Source organism: Globicephala melas, chromosome 4 (genome assembly GCF_963455315.2).
Source record: "Globicephala melas chromosome 4, mGloMel1.2, whole genome shotgun sequence".
NCBI classification, from domain to species: domain Eukaryota; kingdom Metazoa; phylum Chordata; class Mammalia; order Artiodactyla; family Delphinidae; genus Globicephala; species Globicephala melas.
Genome location: NC_083317.1, coordinates 108,446,181 through 108,467,093, shown reverse-complemented (window position 1 = coordinate 108,467,093; position 20,913 = coordinate 108,446,181). Strand labels below are relative to the sequence as shown.

The 20,913-nt window shown below is 38.3% G+C and overlaps 1 protein-coding gene across 3 annotated transcripts; it reads right to left on the bottom strand.

Moving 5' to 3' along the window:
- Window positions 1–743: 743 nt before the first annotated feature.
- Window positions 744–18,962, bottom strand: C4H3orf33 (chromosome 4 C3orf33 homolog). 3 transcript variants are annotated; one of them, XM_070045494.1, is made up of 5 exons: window positions 18,804–18,962; window positions 16,944–17,003; window positions 9,307–9,454; window positions 3,828–3,988; window positions 744–1,538 (listed from the first exon to the last, which is right to left on the bottom strand). In XM_070045494.1, exons 1-5 carry the CDS (start codon window positions 18,858–18,860, stop codon window positions 1,137–1,139), a joined length of 828 nt encoding a protein of 275 aa, XP_069901595.1. In that variant the 5' UTR covers window positions 18,861–18,962; the 3' UTR covers window positions 744–1,136. The 3 variants fall into 3 exon arrangements, with proteins under 3 accessions (XP_069901595.1, XP_030698225.1, XP_030698226.2); XM_030842365.2 differs by having other exon boundaries at window positions 18,830–18,962; XM_030842366.3 differs by lacking the exons at window positions 16,944–17,003; window positions 18,804–18,962 and adding an exon at window positions 12,370–13,601.
- Window positions 18,963–20,913: the final 1,951 nt, after the last annotated feature.

The window sequence follows — 20,913 nt, the reverse complement described above, 5'->3', positions numbered from 1 at the left end:
GCACCTCAACTAGAGAGAAGCCTGCACACTGCAAGAAAGAGCCCGTGTGCTGCAACTAAGACCCGACACAGCCATAAATAAATAAATAAATAAATAAAATAATTATAAAAAAAGAAAAACTTCTGGAGACATTGTGGGTGGATTATTGCTGGTGTTGTGAAAAAAGCTTATACTGTCAGGAGGATTTTGCAGCAAGTATGTGTGTATATCACATCCTCAAACCAACTAAAACTGGCTTTAAAAATAAAGAAATTTACTATCTTGCGTGGTAAGAAATTGGGAAGCAAGAGGGTTCAAGCCCTTAGGGTCTCGACAATGTCAGAAGGCATCCCTATTCTTTTTATCCTGTGTGCTGCCATCCTCGGCTCATTCATGATTTTGTCCTCAGGATTATCCCCCTCATCTAACAACAGGTAGAAATAAGCCACTCTTTTTTTTTTTTGCCGTACGCGGGCCTCTCACTGTTATGGCCTCTCCCGTTGCGGAGCACAGGCTCCGGACGCGCAGGCTCAGCGGCCATGGCTCACGGGCCTAGCCGCTCCGCGGCATGTGGGATCCTCCCGGACCGGGGCACGAACCCATGTCCCCTGCATCGGCAGGCAGACTCTCAACCACTGAGCCACCAGGGAAGCCCATGTCACTCTTTACTAGTAGAAAATGGTCTAAGTGACCTTCTCTTGTAGCTCTGCCTCAAATTCACAAGCAGTTATAAAGTAGTGGAGAGAAAAGAGCAGCCTCAGACATGATGCATAAAGAGTCCCTTTATTATAAGTAATCAAAAGTAAACAAATACTCTCTTTAAACAAAAGTTAAATACGGCTGCCCAAAATGACTAAAATAATACAATGGCCAATAGTTAAACTCTCTCTTCATATATTATCACTACATGTATATCGCCCTCAACCTGATAACTTTTTACAGAGCGTTTCATTTTTCCTAAAAGGATATTACATTAATCACAATTTATTTAAATTATTCTGATATTACATTTATAAGAATCATCTCTTAAATATTTAAATACATTAGAATCATTTGGGGAAATTTCCCATTTCAACTCAATGAAAAATATTCATTATATTTATCCATTATATTTTATTCTTTTGGGAGTAAGTCACCTCCAGATCTCTTGGAATATTTCATCCTTTTCTACGAAAGTGTATGCGACTCAGAAGTTCTCTGAACTTCAGTATTAAGGAGTAGTTATTCATGTTTTCTTTCCATGTTTCATAAGTCCTTCTAAATTTGTCATAATAACTTTCTTTTTTCAAGTTGAAATCTGATCCAATTTTTTTTAAATAACTGTCTTTTTTCCATATTTCTCTCCAGGAGCCTTTGAATTTTTCCAAATAACTTTCTTTTTCAGATTCTTCCTTCCATATTCCTTCTCCTTTTTTTAAGGCTATTAATTCAGCTTTAAGTAAGTTTCTGTGAATTCTCCAATAGATTTTAGAATCATAATTTAGCCCTTTAACGAGAACAGTTTTGCCAAGGCCTCTTCTCAAAATTTCTTCATTCAGACTCACACTAAAATATCTACCCTTGAATAAAAAAATAACACAAGCCAATTATTTAATAAAGTTACTAGCATACCTGTAACACTTCATTTACTTTAAAATCAGTCATTCTGCAACTTGAGTCCTCCAAATAAAAGTCAAAAATATAAATGCAAAAGGGTCCTTAAGAGCTTAAAACAGTTAATGCTAAATCCAAGAATTTCATTACTAGAAGAGACCATTGCTCAAAGACAATTCACTCTTTTATAACATATAGTTCTCCACAGGCTCACTGGTCTCCTACCCAAAAATGTGCAGAAGCAATAAAGCACGAAAAGGGTTTTTTGGTTTTATTGTTGTCGTTTGGAGGGGAAATGGAGCACACACCAGATAGGTAAAATGACAGGAGGCCATAGCAAAAGAGAAACCAAAGAAAAGTAACGAAACTAAAAAGTAGACAAATGCAAAATGAAATGAATCATCACTGAACTGTTAATTTAGGTTCAGAAGTCCAGTGTTTGAGGAAGGCACTGGCATGTAAATACATTTTTAAAAGATGTCCCATAAAATAATGAACATAAAAATAGTCCTGGCCCTTGAATCTTCACCCTTCAGGAAATTTCATTCATACCTCACTGCCTAATGAAACCAGATGAATGGGATTTTTCTTTTCTCGCTAATTTACAGTGTAAAGGAGATCCTGCTTAGCTATTTCCATAGTCCTTGTGGGATTTTAACTTAACAAGGTTAATTTTAACAAAGTATTAGTAATTTTATAGCTTCATTAGACAAGTAATTCACAGTTAAATTTTTTTAATGTGAAAACTAAAAATTTAAAGTAGGAAACATTTTCTAAGACTATATAAAGGAATAAAGTAACCTTTTGTTCCTTTAAATGCAGTAACTTTTGGTACATGATGATAAGCGGCTAAGAAATACAGTTTTAAAGGGATTATCATATTTGTCTCAATGTTTTAAATTTAATGAGCTGAACCAAAATAAAAATAATTAAAATTCAACCTCACACTACAGTAAAATTCAACAGAAGTAAATTACCGAAATTGCATAAAACATAATTTGGTCACCTTCTAGGAAAGAGTATAAGGTAAAGACAGATAAGGTAAAGTGTGGGCTCAGAAGCCAGGAAGAGCTGGGCTTGAATACCGGTTCTTCTACTTGGTTACCCGGAGTCCCCCCTGTAAAAGGGAATAAAATGATTCCATAGCGGGGTTTTGAGGATAAATAATATATACTCCTCAACTGAAAAGAGAAGTTAATATTTTCGTAAGGCCTTTGGGATCTTTTATATACTTCTGTATTATCAACTTAGTCAAGTGTAAGATGCTTTAACCAATCAGTATTGGATAATTCTTATTTTGAAAGAACTGAATGTGATCTGGACATGCAAAAATTAATGGATTTCACTAGGTGTTCTCTTAATAATTCACAAAGCTTTAATAATTAAAATAGTTATAATTCTAATCACTTTAATGTGAGGTTATTTTTCTCTTCAGATTATTCTTGTTTGTTACATAATAAGGAACTTTAAAAGTAAGAAAAATTACCCTTAATCCTGTTATAATAACATTTCAACTATTTTATTTTTCCATGTTCTTTTTTCAGTAATCGTCCACCAAAAGAAATTTGGAAGAAGGCACATCGAAGGACTCAAGACAGTGACAGGGCAACAGTAATGAAGCTCTCAGGCATCCGCAGTTACAGAATGGCTAATGGCCAGTCATAAAGGTAAGGAAACTCTGAGGCAATGTCTTCAGATGACTGACTACTGATCATGAATAGTATTTAAATAGGCTCAATTTAAATATGCCCAGTAGTATTAAATATGCTCAATGTTTTTAGAGTTCAAAGACTTATATGTTAAGGCATACCTATCTACAAGGTACTGGAGCAGAATGAGCAATATTTACCTTCGGAAAACACCCTTGCTCTTTGCAATTTTCAGTTGACAAGTCGCACTCAACAAGTGGTTTATAATAACAAGTGTGATATAATGTCCATAAATAAATGTATAAGATACTCCTTAAACTGGCAATGTCCAGAGTCAATAATAATTCGAAGTTTTTTAACTTTTTTAAAATTTTCTATTTTTTTCTATAATAAACATATAAACACAATTTTTTCTATAATAAACAAATTTTATAGCAAAATTTATATATGAAACATCTAGTTCTCTATACATAATCACTGTGAGTCATACTTTAAAAAGACAAAAAAATTCAGTCTCATTATATATTCAAGGCTCTGATTAATGACGAGTTTATGTATTAAATAATAAGAATAAAATATTGCTAGTTATTTCTTCACACTACTTACCTTATTCACTAAAAGGTAGCAAAAGAGTGCTGAATTCTCCTTTCCAAGAAGTTGGAACCATACTACTTGGGAAGGTTTTAGCTCTTTTTGTAACCACACCTTCCCAGTTTCAGTGAGTTCTACTCCAGCCAACTTAACCAGCAAAGCACCACACGGCTCTTCTAAAAGGGTTAGGTAGAAGAGAGTTTTAGCTTTAATACCACGTTGCAAAAGCAAATTCCAAAGTCATTTGGGCTCCAAAAAACAACTGGATATATTATGTTTATTTATAAATACCCAGACTATCTAGATATAGATCCATTCATTTCTATAGTCAACCTGTCTTTTAAAACAATACAAGTATGTAACAGATGGAAATTTCAAAAACTCATTTCAGTAAGATCCAGAACAGGATGTGGGGTTTAACCAATTTACCTTTTTAAAAAAAATCTGCCAGATTTGGGCTTCCCTGGTGGCGCAGTGGTTGGGAGTCCGCCTGCCGACGCAGGGGACGCGGGTTCGTGCCCTGGTCTGGGAAGATCCCACGTGCCGCGTAGCGGCTGGTCCCGTGGGACGTGGCCGCTGGGCCTGCGCGTCCGGAGCCTGTGCTCCGCGGCGGGAGAGCCCACAGCAGTGAGAGGCCCGCGTACCGCAAAAAAAAAAAAAAAAAAAAAAAAAAAAAATCTGCCAGATTTATTTCTCTGCACACATACACGTAATGCTACAAGATATGTCGTTCAATGATATAAGCTCCTACGACCAATAGGACTGTATAAACTGCGTTTTCACTTAATGTACTGAGGATATTTTCCCATCTCAATAAATATTGATTAATATCAACATTATTTTTTTTAATATACATTTTACAAAACTGACTTCCAGACAGGATTTTATCAATTTATTACCCAAGTAACATAGTGATAAGAAAGTCTGGGCAAACTCTTGATAAAATTTTAACCAATTAAACTTTAATAACAGGATTTTATTGCAGAAAAAGTTTATAACTTTCCATAAAGGATAATGGCTGACAAAAAAAAATCTTAATGACTTTTTTTTGAAAGAAATTATATATTTAACATATGTTAAACTCTTATACAAGTAGCTGAAAGTATAAAGTTAAGTTCATTTAATTACTAGGGAAAAAGTAATACTTGAGTTCAGGAAGATATCCTAGAAGTTTGCCACAATATTATTTGATGATAGAAAAACATTTTCTTTAGGGCATGGGTTCTTGAAACCTGTCCTAGAGTTTCAGTTAGATAAGTATCAAAAGGTGTAAGTAGGATTATGTCCTTAGAAAAATCTGTGGCACAGTAAATACACAAATTAGATTAAGGCAGAACATATAATAAAGACTAGATGAATTTAAATCATTGGTACGTAATGAGTTAAGGGAAGCTTGAAGATTCTGCGGTCTCTCTTCAATCCTTTAATGCTGCCATCAACACCAGCTGTCTTCCAATAAAACATCCTCTAGTCTTTAAGGCCAAAATTTGGGGGACCAAAAACATGAATCTAAGTCAACACTATCAACCTGAAGTATTAATGTCCTAATTCTTCACTTCACAAAAGGTCATTGGGATTCCTTTAAAATTAGCAATTCCCCATTAAGCATTTAAAATATGATGCGGCCAATAAAAATTTAAAAATAAATCTTCCAAGAACTAATCTACTGAATAAGGATATACATCATATATTTTTGCCCAAACAGTTGAGATTTTTTTGAAAAAGGAGATGCAACTTTTAATGCTTATGATGTCTAATTTTAGCTTTATGTGAATCCCTCTATCTTACCAGCTCTTCAACAAATCTTTTATGCACATATTTTAAAAAAGCCTAATTCATACTGTATTGGATGACACAGATGATGCCAAAGGTTATAAGGGGACAGCAACATGGGCTCCAGTGGAAGAGCCCAAGAGCAGGACTTGGGTTTTGCAGAATGAACAGAGAGGCAGGAGGAGGAAGAGGAAGTGAGTATGTCAAGTAAGGGAAAGACCATGGGAACCTGGAAAAAACGGCAGACGTAAGATGAATATGGAAGCAAATCACCACTAAGGAGTTTGCTATATTTCTTTTTTTTTTTTTTTTTTTTGCGGTACGCGGGCCTCTCACTGTTGTGGCCTCTCCCATTGTGGAGCACAGGCTCCGGACATGCAGGCTTAGCAGCCATGGCTCACGGGCCCAGCCGCTCCGCGGCATGTGGGATCTTCCCGGACCGGAGCACGAACCCGTGTCCCCTGCATCGGCAGGCGGACTCTCAACCACTGCGCCACCAGGGAAGCCCAGAGTTTGCTATATTTCTGTTCCATCAGATGGGTCGGAAACTTCATAACTAAATATTCTTAAGGTTTTTATAAAGATAGTACATGATAGAAAAACAACTGATTTATACCCTCAATTTAGAAAACATTATAAGTGAATTCATGACAATGGACAATTTCACGAGACAGGAGTATCACATACGTCAAAAAGGTTATTTTTTACCATCCCCGGATAGAAGAAGCTTTGAGTAATATCCTCATTAGACTGCAGGTTTTGTGACTACTGTAGGATCACATCCATTGTTTGCCACTATATACTGAGACTGTGACAAAACAGCAGGCATTCAGTAAACATTTATTGAAGAAATGAAGTGTCCTAAGAGTTCCGCTTCATAAAAATTTTCAGCTCTGTGTGTGTTTGCCTCCTCATCATACACACCAAAGATAAGAGCATGGAAGGAAGGGATATTACAGAATACTCATGAGGAAGGAGTCTTGGAAATATTATAATTCTCTTCTTTGATGGTGGTGGAAACCATAAGCCAAAACTAGAAATAGAACACAAGCTCTCCATGCCAATACACATTCTACTACACCACACAGACTCTACTCTGATGTAGTTTTCTGAGCTAAATCTTTTTGGTTAGAATGGCCTTAACTTGGGGAGCCTGAATCCTAGCCTTCCTTACAATAAAATCAAAAGTCCATCCCTGGGACCTCCCTGGTGGCGCCGTGGTTAAGAATCCTCCTGCCAATGCAGGGGACACGGGTTCGATCCCTGGCCCAGGAAGATCCCACATGCTGCAGAGCAACTAAGCCCATGCACCACAACTACTGAGCCTGCGCACCACAACTACTGAAGCCCGCACTCCCCAGAGCCCACGTGCTGCAACTATTGAGCCCATGCACCACAGCTACTGAAGCCCACATGCTCTAGGGCCAACGTGCCACAACTTCTGAGCCCATGTGCTGCAACTACTGAAGCCTGCGCACCTCGAGCCTGTGCTCCGCAACAAGAGAAGCCACCGCAATGAGAAGCCCGCGTACCGCAATGAAGAGTAGCCCCTGTGTGCAGCAACAAAGACCAACGCAGCCAAAAAAATAAATTAATTAAAAAAATTAAAAAAAATAAAAGTCCATCTCTATCTTACAGGCCAGGTAGTAAAAATAGTGAAAGGAACATAAGGAGCTTTCAATTAACAGCTATTTTTAAATGAAAAAGATTATGCTGTAACATCTTATTATATCAGTCAAAATAGTGCTTGGAAAGCAACCTTCTAGTTCTACAACCATTTTATAAGTAAACAGGTTTAACAAATGAAAATGCAAAATGATCTCTTTAACATCAACAATTTATGTCAGTTACAAAAAGTATTAACACTACCGTTACATTTGTACTGGTTATCATCTGTTGGGACGAATAAGACATGTCTGTTTCTTTAACTTTTGCATCTGTATACATAAAGTTGTGGACTGGGTAGCAGAAAATCTGTTTTCTACCTTTGATTTCATCAACTGTTAGGTAGATGGCTTCATACATGGCCTTTAACTTCTATAGAAAATATTTAAATAAGTGGGGGAGAAAAGTAAGTTTCCTTTCAGCTCTAAAATTTTGATTGTTTGTACCAACTTGATAAACATTTTTATTTGATATGAAACCCATTAATAACAATATGTGTATATGGCAATTAGAGTGCTGTGGCATTGCTCGACTTCTGGGGCAGATTCCCACTGAATACCATCCCTGAAGTTGTACGATGTACAGCCTGGACAATCACAAGTGATGACCTTGCTGTCTAAGCACTAAAGAATCATCACTATTTCAGACAGGAGAGATTTAAATTATTGTAGCATTATTACAACAACTGAGAAGGTAGAGGACTTATGAAGTATAAACCATGCTTAGAGCTGAAATGGCCATTAAATGGCCATTAAATGGCCAAATAAACATCTCAGGTATCTTTCTTTAGGGAAAAATACTGTTTGATTTGTTAAAGAAGTCAATCATTTCAGGTATGTCTGGGGAAAAAAAATTAATCTTATTCCTTTGCAGCCCTATCTAATTGAACAGAGTGATATTCATTCATCTGAGGCTAAAGAAATAAGAATCCCTTTCTTCAAAACAGTAAAATAATATTAAGAAGATCTTTAAATATAACTCAGTTAATTCATTTGACAAATTTTGCCAAGTCTCTGCTGGCTAACAATTATTTTTCTAGGGACTGTAAATAATGAGATAGATAAGAAAAGTTCCCTGCCCACCAGGGGCTCACAGTTTAATAGAAGAATATAAACCTAGATATATAATTACAGGAAAATGTGTTTCAGTACTTTAATTGCAGTGTGTATAAATTGCTTGGGGGACAGGAAAGAAAGAGGCTAATTCTGCTTGGGAGTTAAGGAGAGCTTCACAGAAGAGCTGACATTTGAGCTAGATCCTAAAGAATCCACAGGAGCCAAGTCACTCTGGGCAAAGAACTATGCCCAGGGCATGAGAACACATGGAAGCAGCAGGCATGTCTGTGTGGCTGGGGGCTTTGCCATGAAGCAGGGAGAAATGGGAATTGCAGCAGCAAAGCTATGGACTCTGCCCAGCTCTCCAGCCTCCTTTGGTGTCTCTTGTCCCCTTCTTCCCTATGCCCTGGCCAGACGAGCCTTCACGTGCTTACCAAAAGAGCCAACTCATCCCCACACATATTCTTCCTAGCCAGCCCCCGCCCATTCTTCGGGTATCTGATTAAATAGCAACTCCTCAGTGAGGCCTTCTCTGACTACTATATATGTAGGTTCGCCCTTCATACAACCTCCTATAATTCTCATCCTATACCCTGACCCTCTTCTTCAGCGCTCTCAGGACAATTTTTCATTTGTCTGTTGCCCATCTTCCACCTGTACTATAAGCTCCAAGGGGTAGAGTGGTCTTGTTTATTTCACTCCCCACGTACGGCTAGCATAGGACCTAGAACATAACATGTGCTCAATATTTGTGGAATAAATGCTTGAATGCCTGAATGAACCACTGAGTGGTTGAATGAGAAAAGGAGGGAAGGAAGAAAAGAAATCTAGAGCCAAATTAAATAGTTCTTGTATGTAAGTCAAGAATTTGGACTTTCCCTCATAGACAATGGAAAGTTACTAAAAATTAAAATGACTTTTTTTTGCTATTTTTAAAATAACTTCTAATAAAGGAACATTAAAATAGTTATTTAGTGTTATTATTTTTGCACCTTACTTACTTCTCCATGAAGATATAATAGGTAAAGTAATGGGAATATGTTCAATCTCTAAACCATTCTCGGTTATTCGGCGTAGTCGTCCTCGTAGTTTAACATTCCTTCTTATAAATTCTACTGGAATATCTGAAGGACTTGTGAATTTTGATGTCTGTTGATTTACAAGGAGAAAAATATAACATTTTACTACCATTTTCATGTTAAAATTAAGCATGTCAAATTCTCTAAACATTTTAAAGAAGATATAACCACTGGAAATTTTTAATTTGGTTCTTAATTTTATATTAAAATTTTAATAAGATTTAACACAAAGTGTTTATGGGAACATTATTTAGAAATATTTAGTCATTATTTTACTATTTCAAGCTACTCTATAGAGAACATTAAACAGACTCCTAATTTCTAAAAGCCTACATCCTCGAAATATGACACAATCCATCAAAAAGCAGTGAGTCTAAACATGGTACCACACAAATCTGGCTAAAGAGTCACTATCCTACACTATAGATGTACCATCTATTCATGCAGGTACTGCTGGGAGAACCTAACCAAAACTGAGGCAAGTTAAATTTGACTACTAATCAACAAGGTTTTTTCCCTTGTTTTTTATCTCATAGGAGAAAAAGGCCCCTCCCAAAAGGCCAACATTAGGAATTTATTTAAATACCTAACACCTTGGAGTTAGTCAACATTTTATACCTGTGTCTTCCATATTAACAGTACTATAGAGATAACCTTAACTCATAATCATGGCTGGGTGAGAACCTCATACAGGCAGAAGGATAGTAAGATAGATACTATCTTACTTCCTAAGATAGTGAAGTTGGTCTAAACATTAAAAAAAATTTTTTTCAAACAAGAAAAATATTGTAGCAGACAAATCCAGAATGTGGAACGTTAAAAATGGGATAAATGACTTGGTTACTCTAACAAATCAATGGCGTAAAGGGGAAAAAATGGGGGTGGGGTTCTAGACTGTTATAAAATAAATGAGTCATAAGAGATATAACAAACAAACGCAATATATGGACCATTTGAATCCTGATTCGAACAGATCATCTATTGAAAAAAGACACCACTGAGACAATCAAGGAACTCTTAATATGGTCTGGGTATTAGATGATGCTAAGGGGTTATTAATTATCTTAGATGTGATAACGTTCTAGGACAGACGGACACTGTGAGTCTCCTGATGTGGCACAACAGGAAGCAGTATACACCGTCACCTTCTTGTTCACACTAAATCTACCAAGGAAACACAAATCTAGACTGTGGGACATTCTCTAAGACAAGTGGCTTGGGCTCTTCAAAAATGGCAGTGTCATGACAGACAAAAATTAAACATAAAGTGGGATAAAAGTCTAGATTAAAGGAGACTAAAGAGACATGACAACTAAATACAGTGTGTGATCCTGGGCTGAACCTTAGACTGGGGAAAAAACAGCTACAAAGGATATTTTCAGAAGATAAATATGAATATGAACTGGATTTTAGATATTACTGCAAAAATATTAAATTTATTAGCTGTGATATTAATGTGACTATGTAGGAAAATATCCCTGCTCTTAGGAAGTACACTATGAAGTCCTTATGGGACAAGTTCCATCATGTCTGCAACTTGCTTTCAAATGGTTTCACTGAGGGAGAGAGAGAAAGCACAACCATGGCAAAAATGTTAACAACTGGTGAATCTAGATAAAAAGGAGGTGACTGCTTTTTCTGGGGAAAACACTGTGAGGAAAAAGATTCTGAAGGTATGTATTGTCAGCATTCATTCAAGAATGTGGAATATGCAGAACATAAACAAAAGGGAAGAGAAATCCTAAATCAAACACACATGAAAAGTTTGAGTGAGTCACCTGACAGAAGTTGTCTATGAAAAGTTTATGGGAAAGACACAGAAATGTGGGCTAAACATCCACATAGATGGCTCCCAATATGGTTCTGTGACATCCCTAGGGTAGCACTGATGAGTTAATGTCAATGGGAGGGGAACTCTAGGAGTAAGCCACAGGGCTCTGACCTGGATCCTCTCCTGTTTAATACGATCACCAGTGACTTGAATGAGAGCGTAAGGATCGAACATCAGCAGGTCTGATGCTTGGAAGGGTATGAATACTAAGTCGGAGTTAGTATTTTAAAAGATCCTGACAGGGCTTCCCTGGTGGCGCAGTGGTTGAGAGTCCGCCTGCCGATGCAGGGGACATGGGTTTGTGCCCTGGTCCGGGAAGATCCCACATGCCGCGGAGCGGCTGGGCCCGTGAGCCATGGCCGCTGAGCCTGCGCGTCCGGAGCCTGTGCTCTGCAACAGGAGAGGCCACAACAGTGAGAGGCCCGCGTACCGCAAAAAAAAAAAAAAAAAAAAAAAAAGATCCTGACAATTAGAATGAATGGCTACAACATAAAAGTCTGCCCCTGTATCCTCCCAAACTAAAGGATAGAAGAGAATAAAGCAGCATATATGGAAAAGATTTACAGGTTTTAGTTAATTGTGAACTCAAGATGAGTGAAAATGTGACAAGGCTGCCAAAAACAAAAAGTGCAAACTCCCTCTCCTCTTTGCCCAGCCCCCCCACAACTCCCCTCTGCAAAGTTCCACCCAAAGCAACATTATTAGAAGCAGGATCCAGAACAAGAGAGGTGAGGGAGCGAATACTCTAAATCAGGCTCTAAGTGGAATCTATCTGGCTGTTCTGGGTGTCATATTTCATAAAAGACTTCATCGAACTGGAACAAAGCCAGAAGAGGAGAAAAAAGATGGTAAAGAGCCTGGAAACTACATCACCTGAGAAAACCAAGAGTATTTTGCCCAAGGAAGCAAGACTTAGAAGGAGTAGAGAGGGACATTAAAGATGTCTTCAACTACTACAGGTCCATCCTTTAAATTGAGGTGTTTTCGTTAAAGGATACACATAAAAGGGCAAAAGTGTGCCCTGATGTTTGGAGTTTTGGAAGTTATTAAGGAGCTAGGGGAGGAAATGGAAAAACGTAGAACCCAATGTTCTACTTTCACGAAGCTCACAGTCTATGTGAAGAACCTCTAAAGGCAGATCCCACTGCATCTACCTCATGATGGGAGGAATCCAATAATCCCTCAACAGCCAAAAGTTCAGTGCAGCATTTCTGTGACACAGAACGCATCATCTGGAAGAGGAAAAGACAATATGCATAAAACCAGAATACAACTATAGAGCAACACATGAATAGGTTTAATATAAAGTGTAAGTGCTAAAGGGTCAAAATGGAAAGGATAGGAACACCTGAGGAAGACATCTTTCAACAAAAAAATCCTGAGTTTGTGATAAACACAGCCTGCTCTCCGGAGCAGGCAGAAAGATGATCCCACTAACAAGGGTGCTAGGCCCAAGCTTCAGAGGGTGAAGGGCAGTCCTAAAGGCAAACAGACAAAAGCTGGAAGCATCGCAGTGAAGAGAAAATAATAAGGGTTTTAAATTCAGGAAGATGTCATATGAAATCCAGTTCTGCCATGTACTAGCCGGATGATCTTGTCAGAGTTATTTCTCTGACCATCCATCTCCTCATCTATAAAAGTTAGGCATAAGAATACCTCTATCACAGAATTATTTTACCTATTAAATGAAATTATATATATAAAGGGCTCAGCACAGTACCAAACTTAATAATCTTTTTTATTTTTTAAATACGAAATTTGGAATTGTCAATCTGTAACTGAAAGAATATGAGAAACTGATAAACTCTCAAAGGGAAGAAGAAGGAGAGAAAACCAGCAATCCAAAAAGAAAGCTGGAGAGGAATTATCAAGGCTCCTTGTGGCAAGATATCAATGCAACATCCATTCCCAAACCCATTCTCCCTTGCCAACATGCTCTGTATGGGGTGGAAAAGCCAAACGGCCACTTGCCCAGCCTACTTTCCCCAGCTAGAGGTGGCCATGTGACAAAAGGATGTGAGCAAAGGTCTACAGAGGGCTTCCAGGAACATTTTTGCTTTTTGCACAAAAGGAAAAGATGCGGCTTGCACCTTCCTTCCTTTTTCCTCTCCTCCTGCCTTGAGCAGCCTGCTATAGCAGCCATCTGTGCCATGAGGAAAGGCAAGGAAAATCAGACAGACCTAAATTCTATGTTACTGAGTCGGGGAAGCAATGCTAGCAGCCTCTAACCTCCAAACTTCTTGTGACATGAGAAAAATCAACTTTTTAATTGGTTAAGCCACTGTTGATTGGGGTTTCTCTTATTTCTAGCTAAACATCTCCAACTGTTCTATAACAGAGTTTTTTATCCCCTAATGTTCCAATGTTCTTTTTCTCTTCCTTAGTCTGCTCTTCTCATCACTATTATCAAAAACCATAAAATCTAAGAAAAAGACACCAAACTTAAGTCTAAAATAAATAACGTCATAACTACATATATATATATATATATATATATAAAATTGAATAACTTGCATAAGTCAATGACGTACCTAACATAAGCAGGATTAGGACATGAAAGTCAATGAGAAAAAAAAAAAGAATTAAAGTCAGTGAGAATAAAAGTGAACATAATAAACAGTAACACACTCTGCTTTTTTTTTTTTTTGCGGTACGCGGGCCTCACTGTTGTGGCCTCTCCCGTTGCGAAGCACAGGCTCCAGACGCGCAGGCTCAGGGTCCACGGCTCACGGGCCTAGCCACTCCGCGGCATGTGGGATCTTCCCGGACCGGGGCACGAACCCATGTCCCCTGCATCGGCAGGCGGACTCTCAACCACTGCGCCACCAGGGAAGTCCGTCACACGCTGCTTTTAATATTACCAAAGTGAAGTACTGAACTATATACTAAAAATAACGAAAAACTTACAATGATCTCTAATTGATTCATGTGTTTTTTTAAGGGCTAATAAGAGAAATGATCCCTCAGCACTATTTTCCCCTTAACTCTTAATCAGATAATTTAATATTTTGGCAATTTTGGAAACTTCAAAATACAGATATGTCATGGAATGTAGAAATATAAGAAAATGAAAAAAGTAGAACAAAAAGAACTAAAGTTTCAAAAGCTCCATTCTAGAAGAATATACATAGGCTAAAAATGAATGACTTACAAAATCATGGAGGTGTTATAAGAAAGAGCCTATTAAATATAAGATTAAAAATGAGTTCAAGACCCCCCCCACCCCAAAAAAGACAGCCACTTCAATAAATGGTGCTGGGAAAACCGGACAGCTACATGTCAAAGAGTGAAACTGGACTACACTCCATGCACAAAAATAAATTCAAAATGGATTAAAGACTTAAACGTAAGGCCTGAAACCATAAACCTTCTAGAATAAAACACAGGCAGTATGCTCTTTGCCATCAGTCTTATTAGTACTTTTTTGGATATGCCTCCTCAGGCAAAGGAAACAAAAGTGAAAATAAACAAATCGGACATCAAACTAAAAAGCTTTTGCACAGTGAAGGAAACTGTCAACAAAACAAATAGGCAGCCTACTGAATTCGAGAAGATATTTACAAGTGATATATCCAATAAGAGCTTAATTTCCAAAATATACACAGAAGTTATACAATTCAGCAACAAAAAAACAAACAACCCAATTAAAATATGGGCAGAAGACCTAAAGATATATTTTTCCAAAGAAGGTATACAGATGGTCAACAGGCACACGAAAAGATGCTCGACATCACTAATCATCAGGGAAATGCAAATCAAAACCACAATGAGATATCACCTCACACTTGTCCGAATGGCTATTATCATAAAGACAACAAATAACAAGTGTTGGTGAGGATGTGGAGAAAAGGGAACCCTCGTGAACTGTTGGTGGGAATATAAATTGGTTTTGCCACTATGCAGAACAGTATGGAGGTTCCTCAAAAAATTAAAAATACAACTACCATATAATTGAGCAATTCCACTCCTGGGTATTTGTCCAAAGAAAACGAAAACACTAATTTGAAAAGATATATGTACTCACATGTTCACTGCAGCATCATTTACAGTGGCCAAGATATGGAAGCAACCTAAATGCCTATCGATAGATGAATGGATAAAGAAGATGTGGTATGTATATATACAATGGAGTATTACTCAGCCATAAAAAGAATGGAATCTTGCCACTTGCAACAACATGGATGGACCTAGAGAGTATTATGCTAAATGAATAAGTCAGACAGAGAAAGACAAATACTGTATGATTTCACTTATACGTGGACCCTGAAACATAAATGAACAAATGCAACAAAACAGAAACACAGTCATACATACAGAGAACAAACAGGTGGTTGCCAGAGGGGAGGGGAGTGAGGGAAGGAAAGAAATAGGTAAGGGAGATAGGACTAGGAGATAAACTTCTAGTTACAAAATAAATGAGTCACAGGTATGACGTGTACAGCATGGGGAATTTAGTCAGTAATTATGCAATATCTTTGTATGGTGACATGGTAACTAGACTCGTGGTGATCATTTTGAAATGTATTGAAATATCAAATCACTACGTTGTGTAACAGGAAGTAACCCAGTGTTGTAGGTCAATTTTACTTCAAAAACAAACTCATAGAAAAAGATCAGATTTATGGTTAGGAGAGGTGGGGGTAGGGGAAGGGGGAACTTGGAAGGTACAAACTTCTAGTTATAAGATAAACAAGTACTAGGGATGTAATGTTCAACATGATTAATATGAACATTAAAATGAACACTGCTGTAAGTTATCTATGAAAGTGGTTGAGAGAGGAAATTCTAAGACTTCTCATCACAAGGAAAAAAATTTTTTTCTATTTATTTAATTTCATATCTATATGAGATGATGGATGTTCACTAAATTTACTGTGGTGATCATTTCATGAGGTATGTAAGTCAAATCATTATGCTGTACATCTTAAACTTATACTTTCACTGTATGTCAATTACCTCTCAGTTTAAAAAGATGAGTGCAAGGCACTAAAACAAAAAGAAGGGAAAAGAGAGACAAAAGTTTTGAAATTGGTGTCTGGGTGAAAAGGCAACAGTTGGAAAAGATATAGTATGATAAAGTAATGGGGTGTAGTCAATGATAATACAAAACAATATAGAGATAAGTGTAGGAAATAAATATATATAGAAGCAATATATCCATCGCAGTTGGATGACACATGACACTGACACCGAACATGACACTGAAATTACATCCTATGATAAAAATAAAGTGTATTAAAAAAATACTTGTAAATCTTGAATTATCAAATGGATCTCCACAATGTCTATTATTAATACATTATTGAAAGGGCAAAAAAATACACTAAATGAAAGCATAAATTATTTAGTTCTAAGGGACATAATTCAACGGCGATTTAAATTTAATACCACCATAGGAAACACTTTTGACTGTTTTCAACATCTGAAATGCAAATTTAGTGGTTACACCATTCTAGCAAATTAAATCCTTTTCAGATTCCTTTTTAAGCAGGAAGAAAAATGATTATGGAAATACAGGCTGTGCAATTACTTTCCATAAAATCCTGTGGATGTGTTACTTTCAAACCAACATCTTAAAATATGTTCATTGTTCTAAAATACTATTTAAAAGCTTCTAATATGAATAACAAAATGATACACTGCTTGAGATATCATCTTTCTCGTTTGAAGTGAGAAAAATTAACTGTCTGGTGCTTATCATAATGTCTCCTTCATTTTTTTAACTTACCAGTCGAACACTTCTTAGAAGTAACATTACTCCAGCTATGGCCATTACGGTGCTGATGTTCTTCAAAAAGAGATTTAATGATTAATCCTAATTATTATTCACAATAGTGAAAGTACTAATTAGAAGGCAGAAAAAAAAATCCTCTCTGTACCTAACTGCCCAAATAAGGCATATCCTTCAACTAAAGGTCCACTTCTTCCAAAAAAACTAACTACCCACCCGCCCATTAATCTTCCCCTTTTTCTCCAACCAAACTGGCACACACAGTAGTAATATACATAATATGGTACTGCTCTCTATTGATTGTATTGCTTTAACCATGAGTTCCCTGAATGCATGAATTAGTCTAATACTTACTTCTTCTGCAAGACCCACAGGAACTCTATAACCCTGAGTCTGCAGGCAGAATTTAAGTATCTGGTAGAAAACTTTATCACCAAAACCTTAAAATATAGCACTTGGGAAATACATGTTGCAAACAGTTGGGAAAAACTTAGCGATACCTTTGAAGTGCTTCGTTTAAACTGAAACAGACCTAAGGGAGTTTAATTAATTTAATAAGGATACTGTAATTCCCTCAACAGTGGTAATCTAACATGCTTTCCTTCAATAAATACAACTAAGCATATAAGAGATGAAGTTGAAAATATACACAAGGGTACATTCCATGATTGGATTATTTGGAATGAACTATCCATGTGCTTGCTAACTTAACACTGTTTCCTCCCCAATACTGATGAGGTTATTTTTTAATTTGTAATAATCAATGCATCTCTTCCTGCTTACCTGGAAGAACCAAGGCCTTGTCAATTAACATATATGTGTGTGCATATTCACATATATATATTGCATTAATGCTACCAATATTTATCTAGCACTTACTAAGTGGTATTTACTACTCTAAGGACTGGGCTGCACTGGTGAGTGAAAACAGATACGGTCCTGGCTCTTGTGCTGCTTGGCTGCAAAGTATTTGCAAAGCTGATGATCCTACTCAATTTCCCAGCAGAATTCAACAAAGTTAATCACTCCATCTGAACACATACTCTTCACTTGGCTTCCAGGACACCTGGTTTTCCCGATTTTCCTCCTCCTCCCTGTCTGTTCCTTCCTAGTCTTTGCTGACCTCCTTTTCAGGCCCCAAATTCTAAATGTTAGAGAGGTCCCCAGGTCTCAGTTCTAGGGCTTCTTCAGGAGCTTTTCTGACTGGCTCCAAGACGTCATCCAAGCTTTAAATACTACTCAAGGTTTATGCAGCCCATTCCCAAAGTTATATGCCCAGTTCTGATTTCCCTTCAATACATGACTCCTGTCTCCAGTTGCCTAGAACATCTACAGCTACGTTTAGAAGTCTAATGACCATCTTCAAGTTCACTCATCTCCATCTAGAGGTCTCATAGGCATCCTCAAGTTCACACGTGCAAAAAGCTCCCTAGATTTCCCTAACAATTCATTTATCCCAACTCCTCTATATCAGCAATTTCCAACACCATTCACGAAGCAGGCAGCCCCCTTTATTCCTCTCTTTGTTAGAAATAAAGGAATCACCACAATCCTCTCTTGTCTAGTCGCCGAAAGTGCAGCCTCCCTCCCCCCCGCCCCCGCCCTTTGTTGGAACTCCAATGGCCTCTCACTGCATTAAAGAAATAAACTCCTCCATTCTCCCCAGGCCTATGGAGTTACATGCCCTGCTTTGGTGTCTGCCCGGCCCTTCCCAACCGCCCCCGCGGCCCCGCACACGCTGCCCTGACCGGGCGGCCCCCGAGCTGCTCCCCCGCGGCCTTCCATGCCTCCCCGGCCCGGCGGGTCCGCTGCCCGGGCCTCCCCAGGACGCGTCTCCCTCAGGCCCGCGCCCACCACCTGCCCGGCCGGCGGGTCTGCGGTACCCGGACGAGACGCAGGTGGTCGTCTGCCCATTGCGAGATCCACGCCACCACATTGGGCGCCGCTCGGTCCCGGTCCGGCGGCGGGGTGCCGGTGGCCGCGGGCCTCCCCGCCATGTTCCCAGCCTCCCGCGAGCCCGCGCCGCCTCTTTGACCGGGCGACAGGGGGCGCCGCTCTCCGCGAGAGGGCGAACGTGTTCGCGTTCCTCCGGCTGGAGGGGAAGCCGTCCAAGCGGACCGCCGGGTCCCCTTCTCCGCAGCCTAGGAGTGGCCGGGGGCAGGCCTCCCAACCCATAATGAGATATCTTCACAGTGACCCCAGCATTTATGCAGGGTTTTCCCACAGCGCAGGAGCTCTCTGTGATACGGGGACAGGAGCTACAGAATTCCTGGCCATGCTGATGGGAGATGATCACTTTCAACTCGCTTAACTCACATCTGTGGGTAGCATGTGCCACACAAGAAAGAAAACTGAAGTAGATCATTCCTTACACCTGCTCCCAAATATAACAAGATGCGTATTTCTTATAGTTGAATTGTTGCTTCCTAAGCCAAATATGCTCTAAATCTTTGAACTGTTAATTGATTAAATGTAGGGAGCTGACATATTCCAAAAATCAATACATGGATATTAACTTATTGCGGTAATCATTTTGCAGTATATGCTTATATCAGATCATTATGGTGTACACCTAAAACTAGGAAGTGTTATGTCAATTATATATCAATAAAAAATCAATACAGTTAGTGTATTTTAAAACAAACAAAAATAAGTCACAGTACAGTGCAAATTATATAATATTTATGTAAAAAAAAATTGTGTGTCTGAACCATGAAAAGCTGTGCAAGAAACCTGTAACAGGGATTACCCCTGGGAGGAAGGATTTGGGGGTAGGAATGGGAGGGAAGTTTCACTATCTGCCGGCTCTAACAGAACATTTTGCAAAGACAGAAATGTTCTGTATCTGCACACATGTGGCTATTGTGTGCTTGAGATGTAGCTAGTGCAACTAAGGAATTGAATTTTTAATTTTATTAATTTTGATTAATTTACATCATCACAACTGGCTAGTGGCTACCATATTGGACAGTTTTGTTTTACCGTATGCATATATTCCCTGTAAAAGTCAAAATAGAGTATGCTGTATTCCTAATAACACATATTATAAGGATTGCTTCAAGGAATGTATTGTCTGAGTACTACAGTCAATGCAAAGTAAATACAATAGCTAACACTTAGATCTTGCTTACTATGTGCCAGGCGCTGTCCTAAATACTTTTCATATATTAACACCTTTGATCCTCATAGCAACTTTATGAAGTAGACACTATTATTAATCTCAGTTTTAAAGAGGAAGTATTTACAGAGTGATTAAGTCAGTAGCCAAGGTCACCCAGCCAAAAAGTGGTGAGCTGGGACGTAGTGCTGGGATTCAACTCAGCCAATTGGCTCAGTCTGTGCACTTAACAACACGGACTCCCACAAAGGCAATCAGCTAAATCACATAAATCCTTATAAATTTCCAGTGATGGTACAACCCAAATGATATTGGGGAAAATCCAAAAAAAAGATACACTACAACCAAAATCTTTAATCACTATTTCAAGTAAAAACAAAAGTTCTGTATATTAATAGATTTTGAATAGCTTTAGTTAATAAATGAAAAAATAAGATTATGGGCAATTATGTGCCTAATTCTGCTTCCTTTGCTTTTCTAATGTCCTGTATCTCTTAACTCCTTTCTGCTCCCACTCTCACTGTCCTAGTTGAAGATAACTAGTCTGTTCTCCCTACTTTCCATCCAGTCTTTTTTTCTGTACCCCAAATATCAGTCACCTGGGTGTCTCTAAGACTTCTCAAAAGGTCCTTCTCAATAATATTTCAGCATCATCCCACTAACCATTGATGTGAGAAGTATAGTGCCTGCCCCAGGATTTCTGCAGATTAACCAGCAATTTAACATTCTCCTGGGGTAGCTCCACCAAGGAACCCTGCTCCTTTTACTGCTGGTGACCTCTGAGAACTCACTGGATATGTTGCTTAGGCGAGTAGAGAGGTAGGCAGAAAAAGGCACACTTAGATTCTC

Excerpts from the sequence above, each read along its gene's own strand:
- C4H3orf33 (XM_030842365.2), bottom strand. The coding sequence starts at position 18,943 with ATGGCGGGGAGGCCCGCGGCCACCGGCACCCCGCCGCCGGACCGGGAC. Across the intron at positions 9,455-16,943 it reads TTCTAAGAAGTGTTCGACTG|ACATCAAAATTCACAAGTCC; the intron begins GTAAGTTAAAAA and ends GTAAATCAACAG. Across the intron at positions 3,989-9,306 it reads TATTATATCTTCATGGAGAA|AAGAGCCGTGTGGTGCTTTG; the intron begins GTAAGTAAGGTG and ends TAACCCTTTTAG.